The 21,480-nt window shown below is 37.8% G+C and overlaps 2 protein-coding genes across 3 annotated transcripts in view; both read right to left on the reverse strand.

Moving 5' to 3' along the window:
- shroom3 (shroom family member 3) overlaps positions 1-4,295 on the reverse strand; it is a 94,429-nt gene extending 90,134 nt beyond the window's left edge. Inside the window, exon 1 of one of the 2 annotated variants that reach the window (XM_087790380.1) lies at positions 4,089-4,295. In XM_087790380.1, coding sequence (XP_087646506.1) covers positions 4,089-4,199 — 111 coding nt within the window. In that variant the 5' untranslated portion in view covers positions 4,200-4,295. The remainder of the gene's footprint in view (positions 1-4,088) is intronic. The other variant, XM_087790381.1, reaches the window with a different exon arrangement.
- Positions 4,296-5,898: 1,603 nt separating this feature from the next.
- LOC148078952 (uncharacterized) lies at positions 5,899-21,480 on the reverse strand. The gene is made up of 7 exons (XM_087792290.1): positions 21,394-21,480; positions 13,641-13,760; positions 13,312-13,581; positions 13,142-13,255; positions 11,013-11,588; positions 7,780-7,896; positions 5,899-7,024 (listed from the first exon to the last, which is right to left on the reverse strand). The coding sequence occupies exons 1-7, from the start codon at positions 21,473-21,475 to the stop codon at positions 6,543-6,545; spliced, it is 1,761 nt and encodes a 586-aa protein (XP_087648416.1). The 5' UTR covers positions 21,476-21,480; the 3' UTR covers positions 5,899-6,542.

The following is a 21,480-nucleotide window of genomic DNA, read 5'->3' on the forward strand; positions in this document are numbered from 1 at the left end:
CATCATCAAGTACGAGGATGACATCATCAAGTACGAGGATGACATCATCAAGTACGAGGATGACATCATCAAGTACGTGGATGACATCATCATGTACGAGGATGACATCATCAAGTACGAGGATGACATCATCAAGTACGAGGATGACATCATCAAGTACGAGGATGACATCATCAAGTACGAGGATGACATCATCATGTACGAGGATGACATCATCAAGTACGAGGATGACATCATCAAGTACGAGGATGACATCATCAAGTACGAGGATGACATCATCATGTACGAGGATGACATCATCAAGTACGTGGATGACATCATCAAGTACGAGGATGACATCATCATGTACGAGGATGACATCATCAAGTACGAGGATGACATCATCAAGTACGAGGATGACATCAAGTACGAGGATGACATCAAGTACGAGGATGACATCATCATGTAAGAGGATGACATCATCATGTACGAGGATGACATCATCAAGTACGTGGATGACATCATCATGTACGAGGATGACATCATCAAGTACGAGGATGACATCATCATGTACGAGGATGACATCAAGTACGAGGATGACATCATCATGTACGAGGATGACATCATCATGTACGAGGATGACATCATCATGTACGAGGATGACATCATCAAGTACGAGGATGACATCATCATGTACGAGGATGACATCATCAAGTACGAGGATGACATCATCATGTACGAGGATGACATCATCAAGTACGAGGATGACATCATCAAGTACGTGGATGACATCATCAAGTACGTGGATGACATCATCAAGTACGAGGATGACATCATCAAGTACGAGGATGACATCATCAAGTACGTGGATGACATCATCATGTACGAGGATGACATCATCAAGTACGAGGATGACATCATCAAGTACGAGGATGACATCATCATGTACGAGGATGACATCATCAAGTACGAGGATGACATCATCATGTACGAGGATGACATCATCAAGTACGAGGATGACATCATCAAGTACGTGGATGACATCATCAAGTACGAGGATGACATCATCATGTACGAGGATGACATCATCAAGTACGAGGATGACATCATCATGTACGAGGATGACATCATCAAGTACGAGGATGACATCATCAAGTACGTGGATGACATCATCAAGTACGAGGATGACATCATCAAGTACGAGGATGACATCATCAAGTACGAGGATGACATCATCAAGTACGAGGATGACATCATCATGTACGAGGATGACATCATCAAGTACGAGGATGACATCATCAAGTACGTGGATGACATCATCAAGTACGTGGATGACATCATCAAGTACGAGGATGACATCATCAAGTACGAGGATGACATCATCAAGTACGTGGATGACATCATCAAGTACGAGGATGACATCATCATGTACGAGGATGACATCATCAAGTACGAGGATGACATCATCATGTACGAGGATGACATCATCAAGTAAGAGGATGACATCATCATGTACGAGGATGACATCATCAAGTACGAGGATGACATCATCATGTACGAGGATGACATCATCAAGTACGAGGATGACATCATCAAGTACGTGGATGACATCATCAAGTACGAGGATGACATCATCAAGTACGAGGATGACATCATCAAGTACGAGGATGACATCATCAAGTACGAGGATGACATCATCATGTACGAGGATGACATCATCAAGTACGAGGATGACATCATCATGTACGAGGATGACATCATCATGTACGAGGATGACATCATCATGTACGAGGATGACATCATCAAGTACGAGGATGACATCATCAAGTACGAGGATGACATCATCATGTACGAGGATGACATCATCATGTACGAGGATGACATCATCAAGTACGAGGATGACATCATCAAGTACGTGGATGACATCATCAAGTACGAGGATGACATCATCAAGTACGAGGATGACATCATCATGTACGAGGATGACATCATCATGTACGAGGATGACATCATCAAGTACGAGGATGACATCATCAAGTACGAGGATGACATCATCAAGTACGAGGATGACATCATCAAGTACGAGGATGACATCATCATGTACGAGGATGACATCATCATGTACGAGGATGACATCATCAAGTACGAGGATGACATCATCAAGTACGAGGATGACATCATCATGTACGAGGATGACATCATCATGTATGAGGATGACATCATCAAGTACGAGGATGACATCATCATGTACGAGGATGACATCATCAAGTACGAGGATGACATCATCATGTACGAGGATGACATCATCAAGTACGAGGATGACATCATCAAGTACGAGGATGACATCATCATGTACGAGGATGACATCATCAAGTACGAGGATGACATCATCATGTACGAGGATGACATCATCAAGTACGAGGATGACATCATCATGTACGAGGATGACATCATCAAGTACGAGGATGACATCATCATGTACGAGGATGACATCATCCAGCAGGTGAATGTTTATCTGGTCCTGGCAGGTATATTTTTGTCTGGTCCTGGCAGGTGTATGTTTGTCTGGTCCTGGCAGGTATATTTTTGTCTGGTCCTGGCAGGTGTATGTTTGTCTGGTCCTGGCAGGTATATTTTTGTCTGGTCCTGGCAGGTGTATGTTTGTCTGGTCCTGGCAGGTATATTTTTGTCTGGTCCTGGCAGGTGTATGTTTGTCTGGTCCTGGCAGGTGAATGTTTGTCTGGTCCTGGCAGGTGAATGTTTGTCTGGTCCTGGCAGGTGAATGTTTGTCTGGTCCTGGCAGGTGTATGTTTGTCTGGTCCTGGCAGGTGAATCTTTGTCTGGTCCTGGCAGGTGAATGTTTGTCTGTTCCTGGCAGGTGTATGTTTGTCTCGTCCCGGCAGGTGTATGTATGTCTGGTCCTGGCAGGTGTATGTATGTCTGGTCCCGGCAGGTGTATGTATGTCTGGTCCTGGCAGGTGTATGTATGTCTGGTCCTGGCAGGTGAATGTATGTCTGGTCCTGGCAGGTGTATGTTTGTCTGGTCCTGGCAGGTGAATGTTTGTCTGGTCCTGGCAGGTGTATGTATGTCTGGTCCTGGCAGGTGTATGTATGTCTGGTCCCGGCAGGTGTATGTATGTCTGGTCCTGGCAGGTGTATGTATGTCTGGTCCTGGCAGGTGAATGTATGTCTGGTCCTGGCAGGTGTATGTTTGTCTGGTCCTGGCAGGTGAATGTTTGTCTGGTCCTGGCAGGTGTATGTATGTCTGGTCCTGGCAGGTGTATGTATGTCTGGTCCTGGCAGGTGTATGTTTGTCTGGTCCTGGCAGGTGTATGTTTGTCTGGTCCTGGCAGGTGTATGTATGTCTGGTCCTGGCAGGTGTATGTTTGTCTGGTCCTGGCAGGTGTATGTTTGTTTGGTCCTGGCAGGTGTATGTTTGTCTGGTCCTGGCAGGTGTATGTTTGTTTGGTCCTGGCAGGTGTATGTTTGTCTTGTCCCGGCAGGTGTATGTTTGTTTGGTCCTGGCAGGTGTATGTTTGTCTGGTCCTGGCAGGTGTATGTATGTTTGGTCCTGGCAGGTGTATGTTTGTCTCGTCCCGGCAGGTGTATGTATGTCTGGTCCTGGCAGGTGTATGTATGTCTGTTCCTGGCAGGTATATGTTCGTTTTGTCCTGGCAGGTGTATGTTTGTCTGATCCTGGCAGGTGTATGTTTCTCTGGTCCTGGCAGGTATATGTTCGTTTTGTCCTGGCAGTTGTATGTTTGTCTGGTCCTGGCAGGTGTATGTTTGTCTGGCAGATAATTAATTCACTTTATTTCTTACTTTTATCAAGGGAGCTTGAATAATTCCCATGATGCACTGTGCCTTGTGTGTTTGTTGTAAACTCTGGAAACAAAAATCCTATTGTCAAGCTGTGACGTCAACGGAATTCCCGACAGGAGAGAATGATGTCATCAAAATCGTTGAATTGTGAGTCAAATAAAGTTCGATATGAAGTTGAAATGACGTCATATTTCAAGGACGAGCTTCGACGACATGATCAGCTACAGAACGTGTGACGGTCATAGGTTCGTGACGTCACAACATGCTCGCGCGAGTGTCAACAGTACCTTGGAGATGAGCAGAGGCTCGCGCTGCTCCAGGCCGCCCGTCACGCTGAAGCCCCAGGGAGCTCCTCCCCGCACACGAGCCTCCACCAGAACCGAGCCCTGGACCTGCATGTCCAACTCTCAAGCCCGAGACACGGACTCCTGCACCGGAGCAGCTCTGGACGAGGAGCCGCGGGGCCCTGAACGCATCACTGAAGCGAGATACACTCGGTTCTGCTGGAAAAGTTCGGTCGAAGTTGAAGCTGTTGATCCAAAGTTTAACATAACAATAGAGTTCAGTGGGAGGGAGGGAGGGAGGAGGAGGGAGGGAGAGAGAGAGAGAGAGGAGGAGGGAGGGAGAGGAGGAGGAGGAGGGAGGTAGAGAGAGAGAGAGAGAGAGAGAGGAGGAGGGGGGGAGGGAGAGAGAGGAGGAGGAGGAGGAGGGAGGGAGAGAGAGAGAGGAGGAGGGAGGGAGAGGAGGAGGAGGAGGGAGGGAGAGAGAGAGAGAGGAGGAGGGAGGGAGAGGAGGAGGAGGGAGGGAGAGAGAGAGAGAGGAGGAGGGGGGGAGGGAGAGAGAGGAGGAGGAGGAGGAGGAGGGAGGGAGAGAGAGAGAGAGGAGGAGGGGGGAGGGAGAGGAGGAGGAGGAGGGAGGGAGAGAGAGAGAGAGGAGGAGGGGGGGAGGGAGAGAGAGGAGGAGGAGGAGGAGGAGGGAGGGAGAGAGAGAGAGAGGAGGAGGGGGGAGGGAGAGAGAGGAGGGAGGGAGAGAGAGGAGGAGGAGGGGGCGAGGGAGAGAGAGGAGGAGGAGGGAGGGAGAGAGAGAGAGGAGGAGGGAGAGAGAGAGAGGAGGAAGAGGGAGGGAGAGAGAGGAGGAGGAGGAGGAGGAGGAGAAGGAGAGAGAGAGGAAGAGGAGGAGGAGAGAGAGAGGAAGAGGAAGAGGAGGAGGGAGGGAGAGGAGTAGGAGGAGGTTCACATGTTCACTCAAGAACGTTTTTAACACATGTTTCTTCCAAAACTAAACACGAAGAATTAAAACTTCTTTAGATCTTTAACAAACTCATGTTACTATTGTCACGTGATCACGAACTGACCCTAATCTTAAAGCTTTGATGTCGCTCGAGCTCCTGTTAACTAAGGTCAAAGGTTACAAGGGAAACCGTTGTGTCAAGTGGACCGACAGCGCCCCCAGCTGGCAGCAGGTGAAACGTTCATTCATTTTCTGCCGCTGGTTGTAGAGTCTATCCCAGCTTCTTCATGAGAGGCGGGGGACACCCTGGACAGGAGGCCAGTCCATCTCAGGACACACAAAGACTCATAACATTCACACAAACACATAGTAACACACAGGTTCTCAATCAACATCTGTATGTTTTTGGACTGTGGGAGGAAATCAGAGTTCCAGGAGTAAACCTACACAACACGAGGAGAACATACACAGGAGTCGACCTTCTTTGGACCTGGAAGTAAGTAAGACAGTCTTCATCCCTCAGTCTTCAGGATCTGGTTCAACTGTGTCAAAGGCTGAGGACAGATCCAACAGAACCAGAACATCATGATGTCACTGGACACCTTCAGTAAGACTGTCTCCGTAGATGTTTAAGAAGCCAGACTGAAACTTCTCATGGATGTCGCTCTGATCCAGGAACAGCTGCTCAGACACAACCTTCTCTGAGATCTTGGACAAGAATGAAGATCAGAAATAGTATAGTTTAATAATATTAAATTTGCTCACCAGAAATATCAGCCAGAGTCACAGGGTTAAAGGAAGACCAAGAGGAGGAGAGGGGCTCAGAGACAGCAGAGGTTCCGAACAAAAGAGAGATTTTCTCTTTGATCAATTTAATGTTGTCAGTAAAAACCTCAACAATGCATTTTTCTGAATTGTCAAGTTGGATTGAACAGGTTTGATCCAGTATTTCAACACAGTGATCAGCGAAACAGTCGTTGAAGAAAAGAAGGTCAAACATAGAAACACTCAATCAACCAGGAGCCTCCAGAAGTGAACCTGCAACCTTTCCACGAGGAGATGGAGCCACTACAGGAAACATAACAGGAAACATAATATTGATTATTTGTGCAAAATAGTTTATTTCACGACGTGACTCTGGTGACGACAGAAACATGTGAAGAACCTGCTAAAGGACAATATTGCTGATGTGGAAATAAGTGAGTCTTGATAATAAATATTAAATATCATGTGATTCAAAGTATGAGGAAGTATCAGTTTCATCACAATATTGAATGAATGGAACAAATGTTTAAACTTTACTTTTATCCAAATGTTTTGGTTGATTTCAAACAAAGACTGGCATCATAGGATCAGCAGCTCTGGCTCTGTTGCTTCAGTCTGGAGACATTATATTGAATTCATTCAATGATTCATTAAAACTGATTCTACTTCACTGTAGAAAGGATTCAATTGTTCGATAAAGAAAAAGCTTAAAAAACGTTCAATGCAAAAGTTGACCAACGATGGTGCTACGCGTCCTCCAGCTCGGTGAAGATGGTCTGGATGATCTTCTTCTTCAGCCTCTTGACTCGATGTTCAGGCGCGTCGTTCAGAAGCTCCTCCACGTACCTGAGGAAGCCCGAGTGTCTGGAGCGGCTCTGGTTCTGGTTCTGACAGAAGGCCGTCATCAGGTCCAGCACGTCCGACGTCGCTCGCTTGCGCCGCCTGCTGTCGGTGCGAGAGGACAGCGTGGAGGGCGAGGAGGCGGGCGAGGAGCGGCGGGAGTCCGGGGGGGTCGGGGAGTGAGGCGGGTCCAGGGGGGGTCGCGATGAGTTCAGGAGCTTCTCCTGGTCCTCGTCGCAGGAGTCGCACAGAAACATCAGCTGCACGTAATGTTTCCACTTGGGAACGTAGAAGTCCTCGGAGCCGCACGTCTGGCTGGACCTCATGGACCTGTGCTCGCGCTGGAAGATGGTCCTCAAGTTACGGAACTTTGCTTTGATGTCCTCCACTGCAGGGAGAGGAAGAGTGAGAGGGTGAGGTGAGGGTGAGGTGAGAGTGAAAGAGGGAAAGAGGGTGAGGCGAGGGTGAGGAGAGGGTGAGGTGAGGGTGAGACGAGGGTGAGGCGAGGGTGAGGAGAGGGTGAGGTGAGGGTGAGGTGAGGGTGAGACGAGGGTGAGGCGAGGGTGAGGTGAGGGTGAGACGAGGGTGAGGCGAGGGTGAGGGTGAGGTGAGGGTGAGACGAGGGTGAGGTGAGGGTGAGACGAGGGTGAGGTGAGGGTGAGACGAGGGTGAGGTGAGGGTGAGGTGAGGGTGAGGTGAGGGTGAGGTGAGGGTGAGGTGAGGGTGAGACGAGGGTGAGGTGAGGGTGAGGTGAGGGTGAGACGAGGGTGAGACGAGGGTGAGACGAGGGTGAGGGTGAGACGAGGGTGAGACGAGGGTGAGGTGAGGGTGAGGTGAGGGTGAGGTGAGGGTGAGACGAGGGTGAGACGAGGGTGAGACGAGGGTGAGGTGAGGGTGAGACGAGGGTGAGACGAGGGTGAGGGTGAGACGAGGGTGAGGTGAGGGTGAGACGAGGGTGAGACGAGGGTGAGGTGAGGGTGAGACGAGGGTGAGGTGAGGGTGAGACGAGGGTGAGGTGAGGGTGAGACGAGGGTGAGACGAGGGTGAGGTGAGGGTGAGACGAGGGTGAGGCGAGGGTGAGACGAGGGTGAGACGAGGGTGAGGTGAGGGTGAGACGAGGGTGAGACGAGGGTGAGGCGTTACCTGTGAAGGGCACGTCTTCATCGCTGCTCAACATGTGGCTCAGACGCTCCAGAAGACTCTTCTTCAGGTGTCGGTTCCTGTAGCTCTCGGAGCGATGGTTCCACAGGCAGCTGTGACCTGGAGACACACCTGTGAGGACTTACCTGCTCACACTTATGCTTCACGTCAACACGTCTACACTGTTTAATTCAACTAGTGACTAGTTAGTTAAAGATCCCCGTGTCACATGTTTCAACTAGACAAGAAGGTTCATGAAGTTTCATCAGTTCATCTAGAATGTTGCTTTGAGTAGAACCTAGAGTAAAAACACCTGAGACTCTCAGCTCACCTGTGATCAGGTTCAAAGATAATAAAACTCACCTGTGATTAGGTTCAATGATAATAAAGTTACCTGTGATCAGGTTCAAAGATAATAAAGTTACCTGTGATCAGGTTCAATGATAATAAAACTCACCTGTGATTAGGTTCAATGATAATAAAGTTACCTGTGATCAGGTTCAAAGATAATAAAGTTACCTGTGATCAGGTTCAATGATAATAAAGTTACCTGTGATCAGGTTCAATGATAATAAAGTTACCTGTGATCAGGTTCAGAGATAATAAAGTTACCTGTGATCAGGTTCAATGATAATAAAGTTACCTGTGATTAGGTTCAAAGATAATAAAGTTACCTGTGATCAGGTTCAATGATAATAAAGTTACCTGTGATCAGGTTCAAAGATAATAAAGTTACCTGTGATCACGTTCAATGATAATAAAGTTACCTGTGATCAGGTTCAATGATAATAAAGTTACCTGTGATCAGGTTCAAAGATAATAAAGTTACCTGTGATCACGTTCAATGATAATAAAGTTACCTGTGATTAGGTTCAATGATAATAAAGTTACCTGTGATCAGGTTCAAAGATAATAAAGTTACCTGTGATCAGGTTCAATGATAATAAAGTTACCTGTGATCAGGTTCAAAGATAATAAAGTTACCTGTGATCACGTTCAATGATAATAAAGTTACCTGTGATCAGGTTCAAAGATAATAAAGTTACCTGTGATCAGGTTCAAAGATAATAAAGTTACCTGTGATCAGGTTCAAAGATAATAAAGTTACCTGTGATCACGTTCAAAGATAATAAAGTTACCTGTGATCAGGTTCAAAGATAATAAAGTTACCTGTGATCACGTTCAAAGATAATAAAGTTACCTGTGATCAGGTTCAATGATAATAAAGTTACCTGTGATCAGGTTCAATGATAATAAAGCTCACCTGTGATCAGGTTCAATGATAATAAAGTTACCTGTGATCACGTTCAATGATAATAAAGTTACCTGTGATCAGGTTCAAAGATAATAAAGTTACCTGTGATCAGGTTCAAAGATAATAAAGTTACCTGTGATCAGGTTCAAAGATAATAAAGTTACCTGTGATCACGTTCAAAGATAATAAAGTTACCTGTGATCAGGTTCAAAGATAATAAAGTTACCTGTGATCACGTTCAAAGATAATAAAGTTACCTGTGATCAGGTTCAATGATAATAAAGTTACCTGTGATCAGGTTCAATGATAATAAAGCTCACCTGTGATCAGGTTCAATGATAATAAAGTTACATGTGATCACGTTCAATGATAATAAAGTTACCTGTGATCAGGTTCAAAGATAATAAAGTTACCTGTGATCAGGTTCAATGATAATAAAACTCACCTGTGATCAGGTTTAATGATAATAAAGTTACCTGTGATCACGTTCAATGATAATAAAACTCACCTGTGATCACGTTCAATGATAATAAAGTTACCTGTGATCAGGTTCAAAGATAATAAAGTTACCTGTGATCACGTTCAATGATAATAAAACTCACCTGTGATCACGTTCAATGATAATAAAGTTACCTGTGATCAGGTTCAAAGATAATAAAGTTACCTGTGATCACGTTCAATGATAATAAAACTCACCTGTGATCAGGTTTAATGATAATAAAGTTACCTGTGATCAGGTTCAAAGATAATAAAGTTACCTGTGATCACGTTCAATGATAATAAAACTCACCTGTGATCACGTTCAATGATAATAAAGTTACCTGTGATCAGGTTAAAAGATAATAAAGTTACCTGTGATCACGTTCAATGATAATAAAGTTACCTGTGATCAGGTTCAAAGATAATAAAGTTACCTGTGATCAGGTTCAATGATAATAAAGCTCACCTGTGATCAGGTTCAATGATAATAAAGTTACCTGTGATCAGGTTCAATGATAATAAAGTTACCTGTGATCAGATTCAAAGACAATAAAGTTACCTGTGATCAGGTTCAAAGATAATAAAGTTACCTGTGATCAGGTTCAAAGACAATAAAGCTCACCTGTGATCAGGTTCAATGATAATAAAGCTCACCTGTGATCAGGTTCAATGATAATAAAGCTCACCTGTGATTAGGTTCAATGATAATAAAGTTACCTGTGATCAGATTCAAAGATAATAAAGTTACCTGTGATCAGGTTCAAAGATAATAAAGCTCACCTGTGATCAGGTTCAATGATAATAAAGCTCACCTGTGATCAGGTTCAATGATAATAAAGTTACCTGTGATCAGGTTCAATGATAATAAAACTCACCTGTGATTAGGTTCAATGATAATAAAGTTACCTGTGATCAGGTTCAATGATAATAAAGTTACCTGGGATCAGGTTCAATGATAATAAAGTTACCTGTGATCAGGTTCAATGATAATAAAGTTACCTGTGATCAGGTTCAATGATAATAAAGTTACCTGTGATCAGGTTCAAAGATAATAAAGCTCACCTGTGATCAGGTTCAATGATAATAAAGCTCACCTGTGATCAGGTTCAATGATAATAAAGTTACCTGTGATCAGGTTCAATGATAATAAAACTCACCTGTGATTAGGTTCAATGATAATAAAGTTACCTGTGATCAGGTTCAATGATAATAAAGTTACCTGTGATCAGGTTCAATGATAATAAAACTCACCTGTGATCAGGTTCAATGATAATAAAGTTACCTGTGATCAGGTTCAAAGATAATAAAGTTACCTGTGATCAGGTTCAATGATAATAAAGTTACCTGTGATCAGGTTCAATGATAATAAAGCTCACCTGTGATCAGGTTCAATGATAATAAAGTTACCTGTGATCAGGTTCAATGATAATAAAGTTACCTGTGATCAGGTTCAAAGATAATAAAACTCACCTGTGATTAGGTTCAATGATAATAAAGTTACCTGCGAAGAAGTTGATGAGCAGCTGAGTCTTGGCGTCGCTCCAGAAGCAGTGGGCGTCGCTCAGGGTCGTGACCTCTGGCGCGGGAATGTGTCGGGGTGACGGGCTGGAACATAGGTGGGAGTCCTGGGGCGAACGCACGGACACATCGGCAGGTGTTGACGTGCTCATGAGCGAGGTGTGGTTCTGAGCTCCACCAGAGGGGGCGCTAGACTCGGCGAGGATGAAAGGCTTGATGTCAGGGGGCGACGAGGGTCGCGAGGAGGTCACGGGTCGGACTGGACTCTCGGACTTGACTCGACCCGTGGACTCCTGCGGGAGGAGAGTCTGTCCTGGGCTCGTGGTCTTCAGGCTCTCATAGGAGCTGCTCAGGAGGAGACCTCGTGGACCATCATCTTCAAGTCTCCTCAGCTCATCCAGACCTTCAGAGTCTCTGCCCTCGGTGAGGAACATCATCTCAGGGAAGTACTTCCACTTAGAGCTGAAGGGTCTGCAGGAGCCTCTGGAGCTCTGGACCAGCTTCAGCTCTCGGTTGAAGACCGTGCGCAGGTTCTTGAACTTGTTCTTGACGTCCTCGACTGTGGAAGAACAAACCGTTGAATGTGTCGCAGAAACATCTTGACATCGTTTGATCTGCAACGTCAGCGAAGGTTAGACTTGATTTGTTTACCACTGAGGATGAGAGGATACAGTGAGTCCAGCAGCTTCTAAAGCTGATGTTTGGACATATTTACATATACATAAGTACTGGACAATACTACACATATATACTTGTTACTACACTATCACAACACCAGAGTCAAGTACTGGACAATACTACACATATATACTTGTTACTACACTATCACAACACCAGAGTCAAGTACTGGACAATACTACACATATATACTTGTTACTACACTATCACAACACCAGAGTCAAGTACTGGACAATACTACACATATATACTTGTTACTACATTATCACAACACCAGAGTCAAGTACTGGACAATACTACACATATATACTTGTTACTACACTATCACAACACCAGAGTCAAGTACTGGACAATACTACACATATATACTTGTTACTACATTATCACAACACCAGAGTCAAGTACTGGACAATACTACACATATATACTTGTTACTACACTATCACAACACCAGAGTCAAGTACTGGACAATACTACACATATATACTTGTTACTACACTATCACAACACCAGAGTCAAGTACTGGACAATACTACACATATATACTTGTTACTACACTATCACAACACCAGAGTCAAGTACTGGACAATACTACACATATATACTTGTTACTACACTATCACAACACCAGAGTCAAGTACTGGACAATACTACACATATATACTTGTTACTACATTATCACAACACCAGAGTCAAGTACTGGACAATACTACACATATATACTTGTTACTACACTATCACAACACCAGAGTCAAGTACTGGACAATACTACACATATATACTTGTTACTACATTATCACAACACCAGAGTCAAGTACTGGACAATACTACACATATATACTTGTTACTACACTATCACAACACCAGAGTCAAGTACTGGACAATACTACACATATATACTTGTTACTACACTATCACAACACCAGAGTCAAGTACTGGACAATACTACACATATATACTTGTTACTACACTATCACAACATCAGAGTCAAGTACTGGACAATACTACACATATATACTTGTTACTACACTATCACAACACCAGAGTCAAGTACTGGACAATACTACACATATATACTTGTTACTACACTATCACAACACCAGAGTCAAGTACTGGACAATACTACACATATATACTTGTTACTACACTATCACAACACCAGAGTCAAGTACTGGACAATACTACACATATATACTTGTTACTACACTATCACAACACCAGAGTCAAGTACTGGACAATACTACACATATATACTTGTTACTACACTATCACAACATCAGAGTCAAGTACTGGACAATACTACACATATATACTTGTTACTACACTATCACAACATCAGAGTCAAGTACTGGACAACATGTTCACACTCACTTCCTGTCGCTCCGCCAGAATAAAAGCACATTCATCCATTTAAATCCATGTGATAAAGGTCACCTGACAGGAAGGTCGTGGGGTCCGACAGTTCGGCGCTGAGCGTCTCCAGCAGCTTCATGCGGACCTGCTGGTTGCAGTGGTTCTCGGACCTCTTGTTCCAGAGACTCTGGTGGTCTGCAGGAGATCATCGGTCAGTCTACAGACAGATGCTGTTCCAGGAAGTCACTCACCACAATAAAAGTCTATGAGGGCTCGCTCCTTCTCCTCGCTCCACAAACATCTGAGCTGGGGCTCGGAGGAGCGGGGCGGAGGCGGGGGGTCGGAGGTCAAGGGTGGGGTGGGAGGTTCTGTAGGACCTTCACTCTCCAGGAAGAGCAGCTGCTGGTAATGTCTCCACTGAGGCACGAACACGTCGTCACTCACGCGACTCGCCGCCACGATCTTGAACTGTCGCTGGAACGTGGTGCGGAGGTTACGGAACTTGTTCTTGATGTCCTCGACTGGAGAAGACAAGGGTCAACACGTGACCTTCAGTGTGACCTTCGACAGCACCACTCACCTGTGAAGGCAGCAGGTGGAGGTTGAGAGCTCAGCAGGACTCGCAGCTTCTCCAGAGTTTTCCAGCGAAGCTCCCGGTTCTTGTAGTCCAGAGTCTTGTGCTTCCACAGACAGCTGTGCTCTGAACGAGACCTTCACGTCAGACCTTCTCAACCATTAAGGACCTTCTACGCTGGTCCTGCTTGAGGAGCTTTTAGCATCATCTACCACTTTCTGAACAAAGGTGTGAATGTTGTCTTTGTTGTGTTGCTGCTTAAACAAGAGTTTTACACACATAACACGTAGACCCTCCACATAACACGTAGACCCTCCACATAACACGTAGACCCTCCACATAACACGTAGACCCTCCACATAACACATAGACCCTCAACAAAACACGTAGACCCTCCACATAACACGTAGACCCTCCACATAACACGTAGACCCTCAACAAAACACGTAGACCTTCAACAAAACACGTAGACCTTCAACAAAACACGTAGACCCTCAACAAAACACGTAGACCCTCCACATAACACGTAGACCCTCCACATAACACGTAGACCCTCCACATAACACGTAGACCCTCCACATAACACGTAGACCCTCCACATAACACGTAGACCCTCCACATAACACGTAGACCCTCCACATAACACGTAGACCCTCCACATAACACGTAGACCCTCCACATAACACGTAGACCCTCCACATAACACATAGACCCTCAACAAAACACGTAGACCCTCCACATAACACGTAGACCCTCCACATAACACGTAGACCCTCAACAAAACACGTAGACCTTCAACAAAACACGTAGACCTTCAACAAAACACGTAGACCCTCAACAAAACACGTAGACCCTCCACATAACACGTAGACCTTCAACAAAACACGTAGACCCTCCACATAACACGTAGACCCTCCACATAACACATAGACCCTCAACAAAACACGTAGACCCTCCACATAACACGTAGACCCTCCACATAACACGTAGACCCTCAACAAAACACGTAGACCTTCAACAAAACACGTAGACCTTCAACAAAACACGTAGACCCTCCACATAACACGTAGACCTTCCACATAACACATAGACCCTCAACAAAACACGTAGACCCTCAATAAAACACGTAGACCTTCAACAAAACACGTAGACCTTCAACAAAACACGTAGACCTTCAACAAAACACCTAGACCCTCAACAAAACACATATACCCTCCACATAACACATAGACCCTCAACATAACACATAGACCCTCAACAAAACACGTAGACCCTCCACATAACACATAGACCCTCCACATAACACATAGACCCTCAACAAAACACGTAGACCCTCAACAAAACACGTAGACCCTCCACATAACACGTAGACCCTCCACATAACACATAGACCCTCAACAAAACACGTAGACCCTCCACATAACACATAGACCCTCAACAAAACACGTAGACCCTCCACATAACACATAGACCCTCAACAAAACACGTAGACCCTCCACATAACACGTAGACCCTCCACATAACACATAGACCCTCAACAAAACACGTAGACCCTCCACATAACACATAGACCCTCAACAAAACACGTAGACCCTCCACATAACACATAGACCCTCAACAAAACACGTAGACCCTCAACAAAACACGTAGACCCTCCACATAACACATAGACCCTCCACATAACACGTAGACCCTCCACATAACACGTAGACCCTCCACATAACACATAGACCCTCAACAAAACACGTAGACCCTCAACAAAACACGTAGACCCTCCACATAACACGTAGACCCTCAACAAAACACGTAGACCCTCAACAAAACACGTAGACCCTCAACAAAACACGTAGACCCTCCACATAACACATAGACCCTCAACAAAACACGTAGACCCTCAATAAAACACGTAGACCTTCAACAAAACACGTAGACCTTCAACAAAACACGTAGACCTTCAACAAAACACGTAGACCTTCAACAAAACACGTAGACCCTCCGCCAAACATCAATTCTGGTGGGTCTTCTCAGGGTTTCTTGTAAACTATTTGTTCTGACAAAATCACTCCATCTTTCCAGATATCTCCGGCTTGTTGCTGTTGTTCTTGTTGTTATTATAATAATAATAATAATAATAATAATAATAATAATAATAATAATAATAATAATAATAATAATAATAATAATAATAATAATCTCGTTGTTATAATAATTATAATAATAATGTTCTATGTTGTTCTCGTTATAATAATAATAATAATAATGTTCTATGTTGTTCTCGTTGTAATAATAATAATAATGTTCTATGTTGTTCTCGTTATAATAATAATAATAATAATAATGTTCTATGTTGTTCTCGTTGTAATAATAATAATAATGTTCTATGTTGTTCTCGTTGTAATAATAATAATAATAATGTTCTATGTTGTTCTCGTTATAATAATAATAATAATAATGTTCTATGTTGTTCTCGTTATAATAATAATAATAATAATGTTCTATGTTGTTCTCGTTGTAATAATAATAATAATGTTCTATGTTGTTCTCGTTGTAATAATAATAATAATGTTCTATGTTGTTCTCGTTATAATAATAATAATAATAATGTTCTATGTTGTTCTCGTTAGAATAATAATAATAATAATATTCTATGTTGTTCTCGTTATAATAATAATAATAATAATGTTCTATGTTGTTCTCGTTATAATAATAATAATAATAATGTTCTATGTTGTTCTCGTTATAATAATAATAATAATAATGTTCTATGTTGTTCTCGTTATAATAATAATAATAATAATATTCTATGTTGTTCTCGTTATAATAATAATAATAATAATATTCTATGTTGTTCTCGTTATAATAATAATAATAATAATATTCTATGTTGTTCTCGTTATAATAATAATAATAATAATAATGTTCTATGTTGTTCTCGTTATAATAATAATAATAATAATGTTCTATGTTGTTCTCGTTATAATAATAATAATAATAATGTTCTATGTTGTTCTCGTTGTAATAATAATAATAATGTTCTATGTTGTTCTCGTTATAATAATAATAATAATAATAATGTTCTATGTTGCTCTCGTTATAATAATAATAATAATGTTCTATGTTGTTCTCGTTATAATAATAATAATAATAATAATGTTCTATGTTGTTCTTGTTATAATAATAATAATAATAATGTTCTATGTTGTTCTCGTTATAATAATAATAATAATAATGTTCTATGTTGTTCTCGTTATAATAATAAAAATAATAATAATGTTCTATGTTGTTCTCGTTATAATAATAATAATAATAATAATGTTCTATGTTGTTCTCGTTATAATAATAATAATAATAATGTTCTATGTTGTTCTCGTTATAATAATAATAATAATAATTTTCTATGTTGTTCTCGTTATAATAATAATAATAATAATGTTCTATGTTGTTCTCGTTATAATAATAATAATAATAATGTTCTATGTTGTTCTCGTTATAATAATAATAATAATAATAATGTTCTATGTTGTTCTCGTTATAATAATAATGTTCTATGTTGTTCTCGTTATAATAATAATAATAATAATATTCTATGTTGTTCTCGTTATAATAATAATAATAATAATAATGTTCTATGTTGTTCTCGTTATAATAATAATAATAATAATAATGTTCTATGTTGTTCTTGTTATAATAATAATAATAATAATAATGTTCTATGTTGTTCTTGTTATAATAATAATAATAATAATGTTCTATGTTGTTCTCGTTATAATAATAATAATAATAATGTTCTATGTTGTTCTCGTTATAATAATAAAAATAATAATAATGTTCTATGTTGTTCTCGTTATAATAATAATAATAATAATTTTCTATGTTGTTCTCGTTATAATAATAATAATAATAATGTTCTATGTTGTTCTCGTTATAATAATAATAATAATAATAATGTTCTATGTTGTTCTCGTTATAATAATAATAATAATAATGTTCTATGTTGTTCTCGTTATAATAATAATAATAATAATGTTCTATGTTGTTCTCGTTATAATAATAATAATAATAATAATGTTCTATGTTGTTCTCGTTATAATAATAATAATAATAATAATGTTCTATGTTGTTCTCGTTATAATAATAATGTTCTATGTTGTTCTCGTTATAATAATAATAATAATAATATTCTATGTTGTTCTCGTTATAATAATAATAATAATGTTCTATGTTGTTCTCATTATAATAATAATAATAATAATGTTCTATGTTGTTCTCGTTATAATAATAATAATAATAATAATGTTCTATGTTGTTCTCGTTATAATAATAATAATAATAATGTTCTATGTTGTTCTCGTTATAATAATAATAATAATAATAATGTTCTATGTTGTTCTTGTTATAATAATAATAATAATAATAATAATAATGTTCTATGTTGTTCTCGTTATAATAATAATAATAATAATAATGTTCTATGTTGTTCTCGTTATAATAATAATAATAATAATGTTCTATGTTGTTCTCGTTATAATAATAATAATAATAATAATGTTCTATGTTGTTCTCGTTATAATAATAATAATAATAATAATAATGTTCTATGTTGTTCTCGTTATAATAATAATAATAATAATAATGTTCTATGTTGTTCTCGTTATAATAATAATAATAATAATGTTCTTTGTTGTTCTCGTTATAATAATAATAATAATAATAATGTTCTATGTTGTTCTCGTTATAATAATAATAATAATAATAATATTCTATGTTGTTCTCGTTATAATAATAATAATAATAATATTCTATGTTGTTCTCGTTATAATAATAATAATAATAATAATGTTCTATGTTGTTCTCGTTATAATAATAATAATAATAATGTTCTATGTTGTTCTCGTTATAATAATAATAATAATAATGTTCTATGTTGTTCTCGTTATAATAATAATAATAATAATAATGTTCTATGTTGTTCTCGTTATAATAATAATAATAATAATAATGTTCTATGTTGTTCTTGTTATAATAATAATAATAATAATAATGTTCTATGTTGTTCTCGTTATAATAATAATAATAATAATGTTCTATGTTGTTCTCGTTATAATAATAAAAATAATAATAATGTTCTATGTTGTTCTCGTTATAATAATAATAATAATAATTTTCTATGTTGTTCTCGTTATAATAATAATAATAATAATGTTCTATGTTGTTCTCGTTATAATAATAATAATAATAATGTTCTATGTTGTTCTCGTTATAATAATAATAATAATAATAATGTTCTATGTTGTTCTCGTTATAATAATAATGTTCTATGTTGTTCTCCTTATAATAATAATAATAATAATATTCTATGTTGTTCTCGTTATAATAATAATAATAATAATGTTCTATGTTGTTCTCATTATAATAATAATAATAATAATGTTCTATGTTGTTCTCGTTATAATAATAATAATAATAATAATGTTCTATGTTGTTCTCGTTATAATAATAATAATAATAATAATGTTCTATGTTGTTCTCGTTATAATAATAATGTTCTATGTTGTTCTCGTTATAATAATAATGTTCTATGTTGTTCTCCTTATAATAATAATAATAATAATATTCTATGTTGTTCTCGTTATAATAATAATAATAATAATGTTCTATGTTGTTCTCATTATAATAATAATAATAATAATGTTCTATGTTGTTCTCGTTATAATAATAATAATAATAATAATGTTCTATGTTGTTCTCGTTATAATAATAATAATAATAATAATGTTCTATGTTGTTCTCGTTATAATAATAATAATAATAATAATGTTCTATGTTGTTCTTGTTATAATAATAATAATAATAATGTTCTATGTTGTTCTCGTTATAATAATAATAATAATAATGTTCTATGTTGTTCTCGTTATAATAATAAAAATAATAATAATGTTCTATGTTGTTCTCGTTATAATAATAATAATAATAATTTTCTATGTTGTTCTCGTTATAATAATAATAATAATAATGTTCTATGTTGTTCTCGTTATAATAATAATAATAATAATAATGTTCTATGTTGTTCTCGTTATAATAATAATAATAATAATAATGTTCTATGTTGTTCTCGTTATAATAATAATGTTCTATGTTGTTCTCGTTATAATAATAATAATAATAATATTCTATGTTGTTCTCGTTATAATAATAATAATAATAATAATGTTCTATGTTGTTCTCATTATAATAATAATAATAATAATGTTCTATGTTGTTCTCGTTATAATAATAATAATAATAATAATGTTCTATGTTGTTCTCGTTATAATAATAATAATAATAATAATAATGTTCTATGTTGTTCTCGTTATAATAATAATAATAATAATAATAATGTTCTATGTTGTTCTCGTTATAATAATAATAATAATAATGTTCTATGTTGTTCTCGTTATAATAATAATAATAATAATAATGTTCTATGTTGTTCTCGTTATAATAATAATAATAATAATAATGTTCTATGTTGTTCTCGTTATAATAATAATAATAATGTTCTATGTTGTTCTCGTTATAATAATAATAATAATAATAATGTTCTATGTTGTTCTCGTTATAATAATAATAATAATAATAATGTTCTATGTTGTTCTCGTTATAATAATAATAATAATAATAATGTTCTATGTTGTTCTCGTTATAATAATAATAATAATAATAATGTTCTATGTTGTTCTCGTTATAATAATAATAATAATGTTCTATGTTGTTCTCGTTATAATAATAATAATAATAATAATAATGTTCTATGTTGTTCTCGTTATAATAATAATAATAATAATGTTCTATGTTGTTCTCGTTATAATAATAATAATAATAATAATGTTCTATGTTGTTCTCGTTATAATAATAAAAATAATAATAATGTTCTATGTTGTTCTCGTTATAATAATAATAATAATAATTTTCTATGTTGTTCTCGTTATAATAATAATAATAATAATGTTCTATGTTGTTCTCGTTATAATAATAATAATAATAATAATAATGTTCTATGTTGTTCTCGTTATAATAATAATAATAATAATAATGTTCTATGTTGTTCTCGATATAATAATAATGTTCTATGTTGTTCTCGTTATAATAATAATAATAATAATATTCTATGTTGTTCTCGTTATAATAATAATAATAATAATAATGTTCTATGTTGTTCTCATTATAATAATAATAATAATAATGTTCTATGTTGTTCTCGTTATAATAATAATAATAATAATAATGTTCTATGTTGTTCTCGTTATAATAATAATAATAATAATAATGTTCTATGTTGTTCTCGTTATAATAATAATAATAATAATAATGTTCTATGTTGTTCTCGTTATAATAATAATAATAATAATGTTCTATGTTGTTCTCGTTATAATAATAATAATAATAATAATGTTCTATGTTGTTCTCGTTATAATAATAATAATAATAATAATGTTCTATGTTGTTCTCGTTATAATAATAATAATAATAATAATAATGTTCTATGTTGTTCTCGTTATAATAATAATAATAATAATAATGTTCTATGTTGTTCTCGTTATAATAATAATAATAATAATAATGTTCTATGTTGTTCTCGTTATAATAATAATAATAATAATAATGTTCTATGTAGTTCGAGCAATGGTTGCTGGGATCGTTGCTGGAATCGTTGCTGCTTCTCTAACGACCGAAAACACAAACTTTGCTCTTGAAAGATCAACTTCTTCGGACTCACCAGAGAAAAACGCGATGAGCAGCTTCTCCTTCTCCTCAGTCCAGTGTTTGTCTGGCGAGATGTTCACAGAAAGATCCTCCATCTTTG

Source organism: Callionymus lyra, chromosome 5 (genome assembly GCF_982586985.1).
Source record: "Callionymus lyra chromosome 5, fCalLyr1.hap1.1, whole genome shotgun sequence".
In the NCBI taxonomy this organism is placed as follows: domain Eukaryota; kingdom Metazoa; phylum Chordata; class Actinopteri; order Syngnathiformes; family Callionymidae; genus Callionymus; species Callionymus lyra.

Excerpts from the sequence above, each read along its gene's own strand:
- LOC148078952 (XM_087792290.1), bottom strand. The coding sequence starts at position 21,475 with ATGGAGGATCTTTCTGTGAACATCTCGCCAGACAAACACTGGACTGAG. Across the intron at positions 13,582-13,640 it reads TCCACCTGCTGCCTTCACAG|TCGAGGACATCAAGAACAAG; the intron begins GTGAGTGGTGCT and ends TGTCTTCTCCAG. Across the intron at positions 7,025-7,779 it reads TGAAGACGTGCCCTTCACAG|TGGAGGACATCAAAGCAAAG; the intron begins GTAACGCCTCAC and ends CTCTCCCTGCAG.